Source organism: Muntiacus reevesi, chromosome 5, assembly GCF_963930625.1.
Source record: "Muntiacus reevesi chromosome 5, mMunRee1.1, whole genome shotgun sequence".
In the NCBI taxonomy this organism is placed as follows: domain Eukaryota; kingdom Metazoa; phylum Chordata; class Mammalia; order Artiodactyla; family Cervidae; genus Muntiacus; species Muntiacus reevesi.
The window spans coordinates 25,290,982-25,306,290 of record NC_089253.1 but is presented as its reverse complement, the minus strand read 5'-3'; the positions used below and the strand labels follow the sequence as shown (position 1 = coordinate 25,306,290).

The 15,309-nt window shown below is 39.0% G+C and overlaps 1 protein-coding gene across 2 annotated transcripts in view; it reads right to left on the bottom strand.

The window, feature by feature from the left end:
- The window catches only part of TSG101 (tumor susceptibility 101), a 41,437-nt gene that overhangs the window by 4,376 nt on the left and 21,752 nt on the right, over nucleotides 1-15,309 (bottom strand). For both annotated transcript variants that reach the window (XM_065937268.1, XM_065937269.1), the window contains one exon: nucleotides 13,684-13,775. In XM_065937268.1, coding sequence (XP_065793340.1) covers nucleotides 13,684-13,775 — 92 coding nt within the window. The remainder of the gene's footprint in view (nucleotides 1-13,683; nucleotides 13,776-15,309) is intronic.

The following is a 15,309-nucleotide window of genomic DNA, read 5'->3' as shown; positions in this document are numbered from 1 at the left end:
AGAATGCCATTTGAAAAATTCAGCTGACAAACTTCTGTTCTCAGATTCTTTACTCTTTACCTTCCTAATCAGTGTCTTATATAAAACTTACCCCTCAGATATTTTCTTCAAAAAGGTCCTCCCTTTAAGTATAGATACTTTTTATGACTATCAGTGTTCTTCAGTTAGGGTCATAAATCAGCAAATGATAAACGGTATTCTGATTTTCAGTTATGTTTGATGACAGAATACCATGTGGGGAATTATACTTACCTTTACTGCTTACAATGAATAAAGAATGATTACAGACCAACAGTATCACTTCCACTCTGAGCTGAAAATTTTTATCACCTTGATGCTGAGTTCTACTTACCGGGGAGGGGGGGGGTGGACTTTAAGTCAGTCTGTAAAAATGTACCCAGAATCTCACCACTCGTGTTCTCATTCATTACAGGACCCCTCCTGGTCCTATGCAAAGTGCGCTGTTTCTAAGAGGAAACTGCACTGTTCAAACGACATCGCAGCCAGCACCACCTGTGCCCTCCACTGTTCCTCTGATCACAGCTCTTGCTATTCCATATGCTGATCTGGTGACTCCACTTTTTAGTTTTTGATTAGTAAAGTTGTTTTCTCCCAGAAGCTGGTCCATACCCAGGATACCCTGATGCTTTTCTGGGCTTTTGTAAATGACACTGGGAGACTTCGGCGTCCTCAGATGTTACTGGTTGGTTTCAAAAACAGAGTCTAAGTCTACAGTTCTGTTTTTCCCCTCTTTTTTCTTTCTACCACAGAAGAACTGTTTTTTTGTGACTTGGGTTCTACTCTTCTTGCAAGTGAAAATGAGCAAAAACAGTATCTCCCATGGCCAGGTTTCCCTGAGGAGAGTCCTTCGTCCATCTGAGCTAAGGACGCTGCATGTACACAGTAAAAAGAAAAGCCCACCATCAGACTCTCCTGCTAAGTCTCTTTCCTGTGAGGAACCTCCTGCTGCGAAGCACCCAAACAGCACCCATACTCCCATAGTTACAAAGAGGCAATTAATACTTTTGATTGATTAACATATAAATCCATATAGGCTTTTCAGAATTTACTTCCAATTTTACAAAAGTATGTCAGCTTATTATTTCACATTTCTGAAAAGCAAAACTATTAACTTTCAGATGTGTGCTTTGGAATTCAGAGTTGTAAAGCCAGAGGGTAACTTGAGGTCTTATTTTTCACATCCCTGACCTCTTAATACCTGACTTTTCCAAAGCGTTCTCATCAGTTTACCAGTTACTGTAACATCTCTGGGCTCATTCCCCTCAAGTTTTCCCATAATCTTCTTCAGTGACCACCTCTCTAGTCACATCCTCTTGTATACACACCGGGATGACTCTTAGCAACCTCCCCGAATTCACTAATTCATATCTCCACTCATTCCTTCTCATACCTTTGACCTCTTGCTTCTTCCACTCCTGTTTTCCTTGAGTATCTCCCCTCAGTCCTAACTCCCTGCCCATCTCTTAGTCCTGAACACGGCTGCCTGCCACGACAGCCTCTCTTTCATTGTTTTCAGATCACCAGGCATCTTCCAAAGGCCTTGTCTGCCATAACCTAAACCAAAACCTCGATCCCTTGGATTCTTTCCTAAAGCCCGACGCCCTCTCTTACCATCTTTTCATAAAAGAAAAAACAAAAACAAAAGTCCTCAGAACATGTTCAAAGACTGAAACTACCAGATGGGAGTTTTCCACTCTCTTCTCCCATTCTGCTTTGGAACAAGAATCCTAGTCCTTTAATGATGTGCCTGACTCCTCACTATTCAAAAGCACTCACTTCCCTTTCTCAGGAAGACAACTTGCTTTCCTCTCAGTATGACTTAAAGACTTAGCTGTTTTAGACAAAACATTTTTGACATAAATTGAACCAATGTTTTCTTAGGTCAATCTCCCAAGACAATAGAAATAATGAAAATAAGCAAATGGGACCTAATCAAACTTACAAGCTTTTGCACAGCAAAGGAAATCATAAACCAAATGAAAAGACAACCTACAGAATTAGAGAAAATATTTGCAAATGACGTGAGTGATGAGGGCTTAAATTTCCAAAATATACAAACAGCTCATCCACCTTGACAACAAAAAAACAATCCAATTGAAAAATGGGCAGAAGACCTAAGTAGACATTTCTCCAAAGAAGAATACAGATTGTCAATAGGCACATGAAAGGATGCTCAACATCGCTAATTATTATAGAGAAATGAAAAAACTACAATGAGGTATCACCCCACATCAGTCACATTAAAAAGTCTACAAATTACAAATGCTAGAGAGGGTATGCAGAAAATGGGACCCTACACAGTTGGTGGGAGTGTAAGTTGGTGTAACCACTGTGGAAAACAGCTTGGAGGTTCCTCAGAAAACTAAAACTAGAATTACCATATGGTCCAGCAATTCCACTCCTGGGCATATACCTGGAAAAAATTATACTTAAAAAAAAGACATGTACCACAATGCTCACGGCAGCACTACTCACAACAGTCAAGATCGGGAAATAACCTAGATGTCCATCAACGAGAGTGGACAAAGATATGGTATATACACAACAGAACACTACTCAGCCATAAAAGGACTAAATAATGCCATCTGCAGCAACATGGATGCAACGAGAGATTCACATGAAGTGAAGTCAGAAAGAGAAAGACAAATACCACGTTGTACTTATATCTAAAATATGACCAATGAACCTACTATGAAACAGAATCAGTGACATAGAGAGTAGACTGGTGGCTGCCAAGGAGGAGGGTGGGAGAGAGATGGGTTGGGAGTTTGGGGTTAGCAGACACAAACTGGGAGGTCCTACTGTATAGCACAGGGAATTATATTCAATATCCTGTGATAAAGCATAATGGAAAAGAATATGAAAAACAATGTGTGTATACACATGTATAACAGAGTCATTTTGCTGTACAGTAGCAATTAACATTATAAATCAACTATACTTCAGTTTTTAAAAAAGACTTAAAAAAAAGACTTTATTTGGACAGAATTTATGTCATATCAAAATCTCTAGTTTTTTATATTGCACTGATTTATTTAAGTCTTAAGTGACAGCAAAAAAGGGTACAACAGTTTACAATTTTGTGCTGAAAAGGTGATTTACAAAATAATGACTAGTAGAGATGGCATTTCACTAAGTCCTCATTTTATGATAGATGCATTAACAATAGGAATTTTAAAACTTTTTTCTGAAAGAACTTTATTATGCTCATCTGAAATGTTACTATGATTCCTGTGAGACACAACAAAACTATTCCCTGAGATTAGGAACCCAAGTGATATGAATACGGTTAGGCATTCAAACGTGCGGTCAGTCACATGCCGTCAAAGTGTCCCATTCATCTGTGCAGAAATGATCTTAACTAATGCAAACTGAAAGGTCTTTTTATAACTAGTCGATGTTTTACACACAAACACACCAACAAACTTTGTTAAAATTATTACATTAAAATGGATCAAGTTATACTGATGCTAAATTTTCAAATCACAATTAAAAAAATTTAAGTCCTGGAATTTATATTGTTTCTCTTATAAAATACATTAGGGCAAATGAAATGCTACCATACAAGACCAAATAAGTCCTTCCAAATAAGTCTCTAGCTAAAGCCACTAACATTCAAAACGGGAAGGAAGCTGAGGCAGCAGTCACTTGGCTTTCAATAAAGGTCACAGTTCACCTGAGGAGCCTAGAAACGCCAAGGCTAGACCTAGTCCTCTCCCTTATCACACACAGACATGTACAGTATATTTGAACATTTTAACACCCATCTACTTTCTAAATAGAAAAAATGAATTGTAATTAAGTTATCAAAAGTGAACACCAAGAGAAAAGCCCAGATTAAAGTTCAAAGTTAAATGAACCATGACACTTAAAGAGACTGTTTATGGGGGGTGGGAGGGAGGTTCTAGAGGGAGGGGATATATATACACAGCAATGACTGATACACGATGTATAGCAGAAACCAGCACAATGCAAAGCAATTATCCTATTAAAAAGAAAAAATAATAAAATACATTTAAAAAGAGATTGTTTATATAAACAAGTAAGAAAAAAGTTTGGTAGAAAATTTTCTTCTTCTTCCTGATCACTTTTCAAAAAGCCTTTTTTTCTTCTCAAATGTCTTAAGAGAAACTTTAGTTTTTGTTATAATGAGCCTTGGATTAATGAGTTTGTGGCAAACTGCCAGACCTCAAGTCCCTGCACATTGACCTTTATCATGCAGAATCAGATTTCAGAAGTGCCCTTCTACAACTCCAGATTAGCAGCAACTGGAAAGGTAACACAGATTTTGAGAAACAATCCTAAACAAAACTTCATTTAAATGTCAGATAGGATTCAATCACTAACCTTAATCCTTAAGAAGTGAGATAATTTTCCTACCATTAGGAAACCAATACTCTACTCAGTGACTCTGATAATTCAATGAATAATCTGGGCCAGTCAAGTGCACTTCCTGATTCAGAACCATTTTTTTAACAGTTAAAGATAATCGGTTTTATTTATCTCCTAACAATACCTACTGATGATCACTACTTCCTGCAATTCAAAAAGAAGCTCATTAGGGAAAGAATCCATGGTAACCCCAAAGAAAAATACATAATAACTAGTAACTTTTCTGACCTCACATCTAACCAGCAAAAGTGAGTCATCTGCCCCCCAGCATTTTTACTTCTGATGTTACCTGCTCAAGACTCACATAATCATCTTCAGTAATAATGGCATTTGTGCTACAGAGCAAATTACGGTGCCTAGGCAATCTGAAACAGAAACTTATTGACCATCTACTCAGAAACTAGGTCAAGCCCCTGGTGATCACCGGATCAAGCCCATATTAGTTCCTTTTATAATAAAAACAAAAAAAACAGGTCGCTCTGGAACAGAAACATTTCAAACAACTGTATGAGCAAAGTCATTCTGATTTATGCTATTAAACACAAATCAAGCAAATTTATTAAGCTGCTTACAAAGGGCTTTTTATTTATAGTCTATGAACAAGTAAGCTGCTAATACTACTGGCCAGGCTCTGGGCAGGTCATGAAACTTTCTTCCAAAGAAATCAGGGGACCTTAATTTTTTTTTTAATCTTTTAAATACTATTAGAGCAATACTCTAAAGTTTCTATAACCACAACCACTGAGAAAAAAGGAAAACATGAGCAGGTTAACACTTCTCGAAAGTAAACACACAGCAGAAAAAAAGATTTAAATTAATTTACATAATAGTTCAAGTATTCAAAGTGAAGGTTAAGTATAGACCTTATTAAAATACGATACCAAAGTAGTAACTATTTTAAAAAAAAAATGGTGCTACTATCATAATAATGAAAGACGCTACTAGCAAGGTTTAAGCACAAAGGCCAATTAATTTGAGGGACAGATTCCATCCTTAAAAAAACGGGTCAGAATCAGTCATTCCTTTATTTTGTGAAAGAGCACAATTTAAAAATCTATAATACTAAAGAACAAAACCAGAGGTATCGTGCTCCCTGATTTCAAACTATACTACAGAGCTTTTCAGGAATCCAGACACTATGGTGCTGGGATAAAAACAGACAGACAGATTAATGGGACACAACAGACAGCCCAGAAATAGACCCACACTCACATGGTCAATTGATCTCCGACAAAGGAGGCAAGAATACGGAACGGGAAAAAGACAGCCTCTTCAGTAAGTGGTTTTGGAAAGACTGGACAGCTTCATGTAAAAGAATCAAACTGAACTACTTTCTCACACTCTATACAAAAATAAACTCAAAATGAACTAAACTTAAATGTTTGTAAGACCTGAAACATAAGACTCCTAGAAGAAAACACAGGCAATACTAGGGATGAAACATACAACATGATTAATATAATTAACGTTGCTATATAGGAAAGCTATTAAGAGTAAATCCTAAAGAGTTCTTGTTTTTTTAGTATTTTTTTCCTTTTGTATCTACAGGAGATGACAGATGTTTATTAAACTCACTGTGGTAATCATTTCATGATGTATGTAAGTCATATCATTATGCGGCACATTTTAAACTCATACAGTACTATATGTCAATTATATCTAAATACAACTGTAAGAAAGAAACTTAAAAAAAAAAAAAAAAAAGAAAACATAGGCAGTACTCTTTTTGACAGTGATCTTAACATTTTTTTGATATGCCTCCTCAGGTAAGGGAACCTAAAGCAAAAAAAAAGCACCCCCCCCCAAAAAAAAACCCAAAAGAAAAAAACCAAATGGGACTACATCAAACTAAAAAAGCTTTTGATGAGCAAAGGAAACAATCAACAAAACAAAAAGGCACCCTACTGAATGGAAGAAGATACCTGCAAATGATACATCTGATAAGGGGTTAAGATCCAAAATATACAAAGAACTCATACAACTCAGGATCAAAAAAGACAACCTGATAAAAAAAGGGCAGAGGACCTGAACAGACGTTTCTCTGAAGAGGACATACAGATGGCCATGAAAAGAGTTCAACATCACTAATCATCAGGGCACTGCAATAGTCAGAATGGCTATTATCAAAAGGAGAACAAGTGCTGGTGAGGATGCGGAAAAAAGGGAACCCTCGTACACTGCAAATTGGTGCATCCACTACAGAAAACAGTATTGGAGGTTCCTAAAAAAAATTAAAAATAAAACCACCACGTGATACAGCAATTCCACTTCTGAGTATTTTTCTGAAGAAAGCAAAAACAATGATTCAAAGATATATGCACCCCTATGTATTGCAGCATTATTTACAATAGTCAAGATACAGAAGCAACCTCAGCATCCATCAACAGATGAATGGATACCCCTCTTCAACACGTGACCACCTCCTCTGTCCTCACACAGGTCCAAGCCACCATCACAGACCTGGATTCTTTTAATGGCCTCTTCAAGGAGGCCACTGTTTCCTCCCAGGGTCTTGTAGAGGTATCTGTTAGAACATCAATCTGATCAGATCACTCCTCTGCTCAAAGCCTGCCCATGGCTCCCCAGCTCACAAAGAGGAAAAAGCCATAGGTCTCACCCTGACCCACAAAGACTCACCTGAGCCAGCTCTATTTGCTCTTCGACCCCATCTCCTCACACCCTTAACTCACACCACTGGCCTCTCTGCTGTTCTTGAACCAGAAACATACTCCCACCTCAAAGTACAAGGCATAGAAGCCTTTTTCCAGGCTTAGAGAGAACTCTTCAAGCAGAGCTAACAGCGGTGACTAGATTTCCAGATCACCATACAGGCAAGCAGAGCACAGACGGGGCTGAAACAGCAAACCAGCGTGTCTGCTGCTCAAGGGCCGCAGAAGGCCCGGTGTGTAAGCAGAGTGGACGTGAAGGAGGTGAGGAGAGGAGGCGGTCCTCACCCTCCCAGTCTTCCTGTGCCCCTCTTCAACCTGAATGCTCCCAGATGGCATGTATCTTCACCTGGCACACGGTGTATTTTCTGTGAGTTTGTTTCCTGTCTTCCCTCACTGGAATGCAAACTCCATGAAGGCAGTAAGTTACTTTGTGTTGTTCCCAGTGGGGTTCTTACTCCTGGTATGTAGCAAGCACTCAGGAACTATACACTAAATGACCAAATTAATAAACAAACAACTGAAAAAACAAGGGCTTCCCTCGTGGCTCAGCTGGTAAAGAATCCGCCTGCAATGCAGGAGACCTGGGTTCGATCCCTGGGTTGGGAAGACCCCCTGGAGAAGGGAAAGGCTACCCACTCCAGTATTCTGGTCTGGAGAATTCCATGGACTGTATAGTCCACGGGGTTGCAAAGAGCTGGACACGACTGAGCAACTGAGCAACTTTCATTTCAACTAAAAAAACAGATGAATAGATAAAGAAAAGGTGGTATGTGGTATGTGTATGTATACATGTGTTTGATGTACTGACAGTACATCCTCTAATGAACTTCATAAAGGAGCCGGTATGTTGACTGACTTTCTTCACATGTATATTCAAAACAGGCGGAGGTTCCTCTGAGTGGCACACTTTTCTGGGTGCCATATGGGACCACACTTCAGTAACATTCTTGAACATCTGCTTGATAAATCTTAAATCTTTCTTAATTTGGACTGTAATATCCAACAACTTCATCACTCCTAGACTGCCACCTGAGTGCACCATCAGGACACGGAAGTCTGACAGAGAGGGCTAAACATGAATCAAGGTGGAAGTGACTGGTCCCACATCACGCCACTCTTTGCTACCCAAAAGAGTTTGGCCTTCTCCATGGGAATTCCCTGCTGGGGACCAAAGCTTTTCAAGGTGCCTGTTTTTCAGCCCTGAAAACATACAAATGACTACATCTTCATACCTGCTTCTGCTTTTTTCTGGAATCTGCTATTAGAACATATATTAATGCTGTCTCCTAAACTTATTCTTTATAATTTGGTGATGGTCCAGTAGTTTTAAGCCTTTAAGATCAGAGTTCAAGTTCTCTTACAGTTTTGGCAATGCCAACCTGGTAAAAGTTATATGCCTCGTCCTAACAAAAATGTTTCAGTCTTAAGAAATATATACTTGAATCTGAAAAAACAAATTAAAAATTTTAATCTTTTTTAGATATCAAGGAAAGTTCACCTTCCTTCTGATGCTTTGTTAATAAATAATAGGCAGAAAATCTCAGGAAAACCATCCAAATTCCTCTTGATAGTGAAGTGCAAAGATGACATAAAAAAATAAACCTGATCTTATAAGAACTTCAAGGAAGAATTTAAGTTACAGATCATAATTTTTCCCTCATTAAATAATATAAATGGATTAAAATATCACTATAGTTGCCCAGACCTGATAGAAAAGCACCATCAAAAGGCTTTTCATTATTCAACAGCTGCTGTCACTGCTTAATCAATGCTCTCAGTGAGCATCAATCTCATGAATGTAGTCTTAAAGGTCAGGTTAGGCCAGAAGCTGTCTGAGAGGTAATGAAAAAGGTATAAAATGAAATGACAAAACAAATTTTCTTATTTTCTTTTAAATGGTGTTCAAAATCTACATGGAATAGAGTCAGAAAAAGCTGTTTTAAGCTCCAAGATCTGCATCAATCCTCAGTCTTTTGCATTATTTCAGAAGAGACTGCTATACAGAACGTAATCTCGCTCTTCCGGTAAGCAGCCTAAGGTGACCTCTAAAAATGATGTGCTATTCACTTGACCCAGAAAACCCCACAAAATCAAGCAAATCAAGAAGTTCAAATCGTCACGTTCAGTTTAAGAACACTCGTGAAACTGCCCAGGCCACTAAGGGTATGCATATCCAAAAAGCCACCAAGTATCTGAAGGATGTCACTCTACAGAAATGACGTGTGCCGTTCCGTTGTCACAACGGTGGAGCTGGTAGGTGTGCACAGGCAAAACAGTGGGGTTGGATGCAGGATCAATGGCCCAGACAGAATACTGAATTTTTATTGCACATGCTCAAAAATGCAAAGAGTAAAGCTGAACTGAAGGGCTTAGGTGTAGATTCTCTGCTCACTGAGCACATCCAGGTGAACAAAGCCCCCAGAATGCGGGGCAGGCCTTACAGAGCTCACAGTGGGATCGGGCGGTCCCTGAGCTCTCCCTGCCTCACTGATGCTCCTAACTGAGAAAGAACAGACTGCTCCTAAACCAGGAGAGGAGGCTGCCCGGGAGAGAAAGATCCCAGAAGAAACGGAGAAACAAAACTTACAGTCTGGGAATAATGTCGCAAAAAATAAATGCAAATGAAAGTGTTGGTTGCCTTAAAAAAAAAGTCATCTCTATCGATTCCTTTTAAGTGGTTCTTTTACTTCAACACTGTTCAATACTGCACAGGCACCCACGCTGATAAGGTACGAGTTAATGAACGATGCCTTCAAACAAGTCTGTGCTTTACATTGTAAGATCAAAATCTTTACACTACCAAGTTCCACAAAGGATAAACACATCAATTCTTTCTCATGCCTAATAGTACAAAAATAATAGTGCAAATTCTGATGACCCCTGGCAGACTGAGAAAATGTGACTACTCGTGAACTCTAATATTCAAATGATACTTTAATGTTTCTGCTTTCCGTTATGACAATTTTGAAGTTCAAGAGTGTTTTTCACAATGTACTACTAAAATATGATGAAAAAAATCAAGTAGACAAGTAACAAAGGGTAGAAAAGCAACATTAAGGATATTATAATCATAGAATGATAATTTGTTTCCAGACTTTCTAAGAAAGTACTCTTAGAAATACAATAAAATATTGCTTTGATAACTTGTTCTAAAAACAAACATTAGATTTGATTCAAAATATACCATTTTCCCCATATTCCTATTTCTTGTTATATGGATGTCATTTATTCTAAGCTATAAAATGCTTCATACCTATTGCATTGAAATAGAAGACTTTTGGAAACTGAGGTTCTCTACAAATCAGATACCATCATCTCAATGAGAAATACAGGGTTAACAAACAGCACTATTAATTTATTGATGATGCCTGAGCCAAAACGGAGAACTTAATAAGAATTAGTATGTTTTGCTTATTGGATTAAAGATCTCCCATCATCAGGTTTCTAACTCAAGCATTTAAATTACACTGTAGGACTTCCCTGGTGCTAAAGGGATAAGACTCTGCCTGCCAATGCAGAGGATACAGGTTTGATCCCTGGTCCAGGAACATTCCACATGCTGCAGAGCAACTAAGCCAGGGCGTCACAACTACCGCACCTGTGCTCTAGAGCCTGCGAGCTGCAACTTCTGAAGCCCGTGTGCTGAAGACTGTACTCCACAAGAAGCCACTGCAGTGAGAAGCCAGCGCGCCACAACGAAGAGCAGCCCCCACTCACCACAACTAGACAAAGCCTGCACACAGTAATGAAGACCCAGCACAGTCAAAAATAGATAAATAAAATTACACTGTAAAAAAAAAAAAAAAAGGACCTGTATTATAGAAGGATGAGACAGACAGATGAGAATATTTTTAAAAAACAAAACCAATGCCACTAGAATCTCAATTAGAATATATCAATGACAAAAACAACTGAAGAAAACACTTTTGCTGGGAGGGAGGGATATTTACAACAGATATCAGGATGGTCACAATCTATCAGAAAATGTAACAGAAAAGTAAAATTCACAACCCTTTTTGGGTTGGCCAAAAAGGTCCTTTGGATTTTCCCATTTTACAGAAAAACCTGTATGAACTTTCTAGATGTTCCACATGTTTGTATACATGTACAGGGTGGTGGTGAGAACAGATTGGTCAGGGTAGGCCTGACTACTCCTTGCAAAGGAAATAGGCAGTGGACAAATCCTAAAACACAAGAGTAGGAGGAGATGAGTAGGAGATGAGGTCAGAAGTAATGGGGAGGAAAGCAGGATCATAAAGGGCCTTCTAAGCCTCAGAAATGTGGAATGAATTCTGAGTGAAACAGGAAAACCTTGGAAGGTTTTGAGCAGAGAAGTGATATAATTTATTTATCTTTTAATAGGATCATTTTAGCTGTTATGCTAAAAACAGATGTAGGGGCTAAGGACAGAAGAAGGCTTTTGAAGTGAATCAGATGAGAGAACGGTGACTCGGATCAGCACTGGATATGATCAGATTCTAGATATATTTTGAAGATAACAGGTTCCTGATGAAAAATCAAGGATGATGCCAAAATCAGAGTATTAAGTAGGCATCATGGAGGTGACACCTTCAAGGATCACAGCCTTGTGGCAAAGGGGCCTGTATAACTCATGGACGCTATGAGCCGTGCTGTGCAGGGCCACCTAAGATAGAGGGGTCACAGTAAAGAGTTCTGACAAACCTGGTCCACTGGAGGAAGACATGGCAGCCCACTTAAGCGTCTTGACATGAGAACCCCATGAACGGTATGAAAAGACAAAAAAGATATGACACCAGAAAATGAGCCCCCCTGTTGGAAGGTGTCCAATATGTTTCTGGGGTAGAGAAGAGGGCAATTATTAGCTCCATGAAAGAATGAAGCAGATGGGCCAAAGCGGAAACAACGCTCAGTTGTGGATGTGTCTGGTGGTGAAAGTAAAGTCCAAAACTGTGAAGAATAATACTGCATAGGAACCTGGAATGTTAGGTCCACGAATCAAGGTAAGTGGGAGGTGGTCAAACTGGAGATGGCAAGAGGTAACAGAAATCAGTGAACTAAAATGGATGAAAATTGGCGAATATAACTTAGGTGACCATTATATCTACTCTTTTCTTTGTAGGAAAGAATCCCTTAGAAGAAATGGAGTAGCCCTCATGATCAACAAGAGAGTCCAAAATGCAGTACTTAAGTACAATCTCAAAAACAACAAAACGATCTCGGTTTGTTTCCAAAGCAACCATTCAACATTAATGGTTTAATGTTGGACAGTAATCCAAGTCTATGTCCCAACCACTGTGCCAAAGAGAGGTGGCAGAGAGAGTGCCTGAAAAACTATGGACGGAGATTCATAACATTGTTGTACAGGAGACAGTGACCAAAATCATCCCAAAGAAAAAGAAAAGCAAGAAGGCAAAGTGATTATCTGAGGAGGCTTTATAAATAGCTGAGGAAAGAAGAAAGGTGAAAGGGCAAGGGAGAAATGGAAAAATATTTAACTAAATGCAGAGTTCTCAAGAATAGCAAGGAGAGATGAAAAGACCTTCTTAAATGAACAACGCAAAGAAAGAGAGGAAAACAATAGAATGGGAAAGACCCACTCTCTGTAAGAACAGGGAAAAGGCAAATACGGTGGTACAGGTGGTGGTGGATGGTCAGGAAGGGTGGTGGGACTGTAGAAGTTCCTGTATCACTTTCATTTTCTCAGTTGAAGAAAATTACATTTCAAGTAACTGCTAATAAGCAACATAAAAAAGCAGGAACTACTGGTCAGAAATAACAGGTCTTACCTGACCCACTCATATTTCCCAATGGCGCTTTCTTCTCCTAAAAATGCACATCTATCTTTACATATAACCAGGCTGGAAAACCGAAGAATCTGTTTTAACAGTTCAACACATGCAAGGTTCACCCATAAAAACACAGGAATAAGTGATTAAGAATCAATCAAATTTATTTCTATGCTCTGGTAGAAGGCTCATTTATATGATGATAAATCACTTCTAAGATTTAGAATATAGGGCACTGACCATTAAGAGTTTTAGCTCTAAAAAGAAAGAGTATTCTAACAATTCTTATGTAAAAGTGAAATGGGAGGAGGGTGATAAAATTGATGGTATTTAAGGGTACAAATCCGTAACAAGTAACAAGCCACAGGGGTTCCCTGGTGGCTCAGTGGTAAACAATCCGCCTGACAATGCAGGAGATGTGGATTCAATCCCTGGGTTGGGAAGATGCCCTAGGGAAATGGCAACCCACTCCAGTATTCTTGCCTGGGAAAGCCCGTGAGCAGAGGAGCCTGTGGTGGGCTTCAGTCCAAGGGGTCACAAGAGTCAGGCACGACTGAGTGACTAAGCAGCAACGTCAGCAGCAGTAAACCATGGCGACCTAACATGCTGTAGAATGGATACGGAATGTAACAGTGCCCGATAATTACGTAGTTAGTGCTGCTACAGTGCAATCACCCTGTAATACACAAATCTATCAGAACAACACACTGCACTCCTCAAACTTACACAACGTTAATGTCAAACTTATCAAAAAGAGAAACGTGAAAGGCACTTTTCACAACAGGAGGCTGAATTTCCTTCTGAGCAGAAACACAGTTTTGAAGGGTACTCACCAACAGTGGTCACAGGAGGCTGGGAAGGGTACTGGGAACTCGTTGTGGCCGGATACTGACCACCAGGCGGGTATGGACAGCCTGTGTAACCACTAAAGACAAGGACAGAAAGCATTAACCACCGCGATGGCCCGAACTCCAGGTGTCTTTAAGAAGCCCAGGAAGCTAAGCTGGATGTTCCATTGTTTTATGAGCTCAAGACTTTGCAGTTTTAGGGCTACAGTTGCCTATTTAAGTGAAGTTCTACAGAAATTCCATTAACGACACTGGATTTAATGAAACACTCTTGCTTGGCCGTGGTTTCTGTTTGCTTTTTCTTGGCCCACAGCATGCAGGATCCTGGTTCCCCAATCAACTATGCCCCTTACAGTGGAAGCACAGAGTCTTAACCACTGAGCTGCCAGGGAAGCCCCTTGGCCCTGGTTATTTGAGGGCCACCTTCACAGCAGCAGAAAGCAACCTGAGTTTTTCTAAAGGCAATCCAACAATATCAGAACTGAAGCAACAGATATTTTGTGAGAGCTTTTCCATTCTGATTTCCTAGCATGTAGTACTCATATTCCATGAAAATTGCACCTCTCTTCTTTCCAATTTTCCTACTAATGATCCTGTATTTTCCTGCCATATTAGGGTGTTTCCTTAATCTTTGCTGGGATTTTTTTTTTTTTTTTTTGGTTTTCATATCATACCTGTGACTACATAAAATGAGTTGCTGAACTTGATGACTAATAAGTTTCCTCTCAGCTGTAAAATGTTATTACTGTTTGCCGCTCCCTTCACCTCTAAACGCCTTTTTTTCTTCTTAAGGTCATCCTCATAAATCAGTTCCCTCATTTACGAAGCCGCCTCTGAGCGCCCACCTCCAGTCAGACGTGGCCTCTCCTTTAAAGCTCAGTTTATCCCCGCATTTACCATTTCCTGTCTTTTCTGCTATCAGAAACTCTTTCTAATAATACATGCTTGCTAGTATATATACCCATACTCAAACTATTCTTGACATACTTTTTAATTTCCTTGTATACATGCTGCAGGTGCTAAATAAAACTTTCAAAAGATCTTAAAATTTGAAAGAGACCTTAGAGGTTATCTACTCCAACTTTCTATAACAAGAATAAATAATCTCATATTCACTGTTTTAAAAATACAGATTCTTGAGTCACTGACTTATTAACTCTCCTTTAGGATAAAGGAAGAGGGGAAAGAGATTCTCAGGTTCTTCTGCCAAGACCTTTCATAGGTCGAAAGATACAGATAGCAATTTGAATACAGTTACCTTTAACAACTCATCAGCATGTCATGAGATTAAAAGTCACATCACACACACATACAACCCCATTAAATCTCTGAAAAATAGATGCCTCAAAAAGCAACTTCTTACAAATAACCTTACAAAAGACACTTTGAAGGTTATATAAGATTAAATGAATATGATTCACATTTCTGTCAATATTTTCAGCCTTCATTTTTATCTACGAGTCTTTTTTGAAGTGGCTTTATTGTTCAGAAGTCCATTTCCTTATTGTGCTTCTAATAATCATTCCCTATGTACCCGAAGCTCATTCTAGTTTACTAGCAACTGTTGATTATAAAGGCTTATAATTTTAAGGCTTCAGACAGAATTCCATT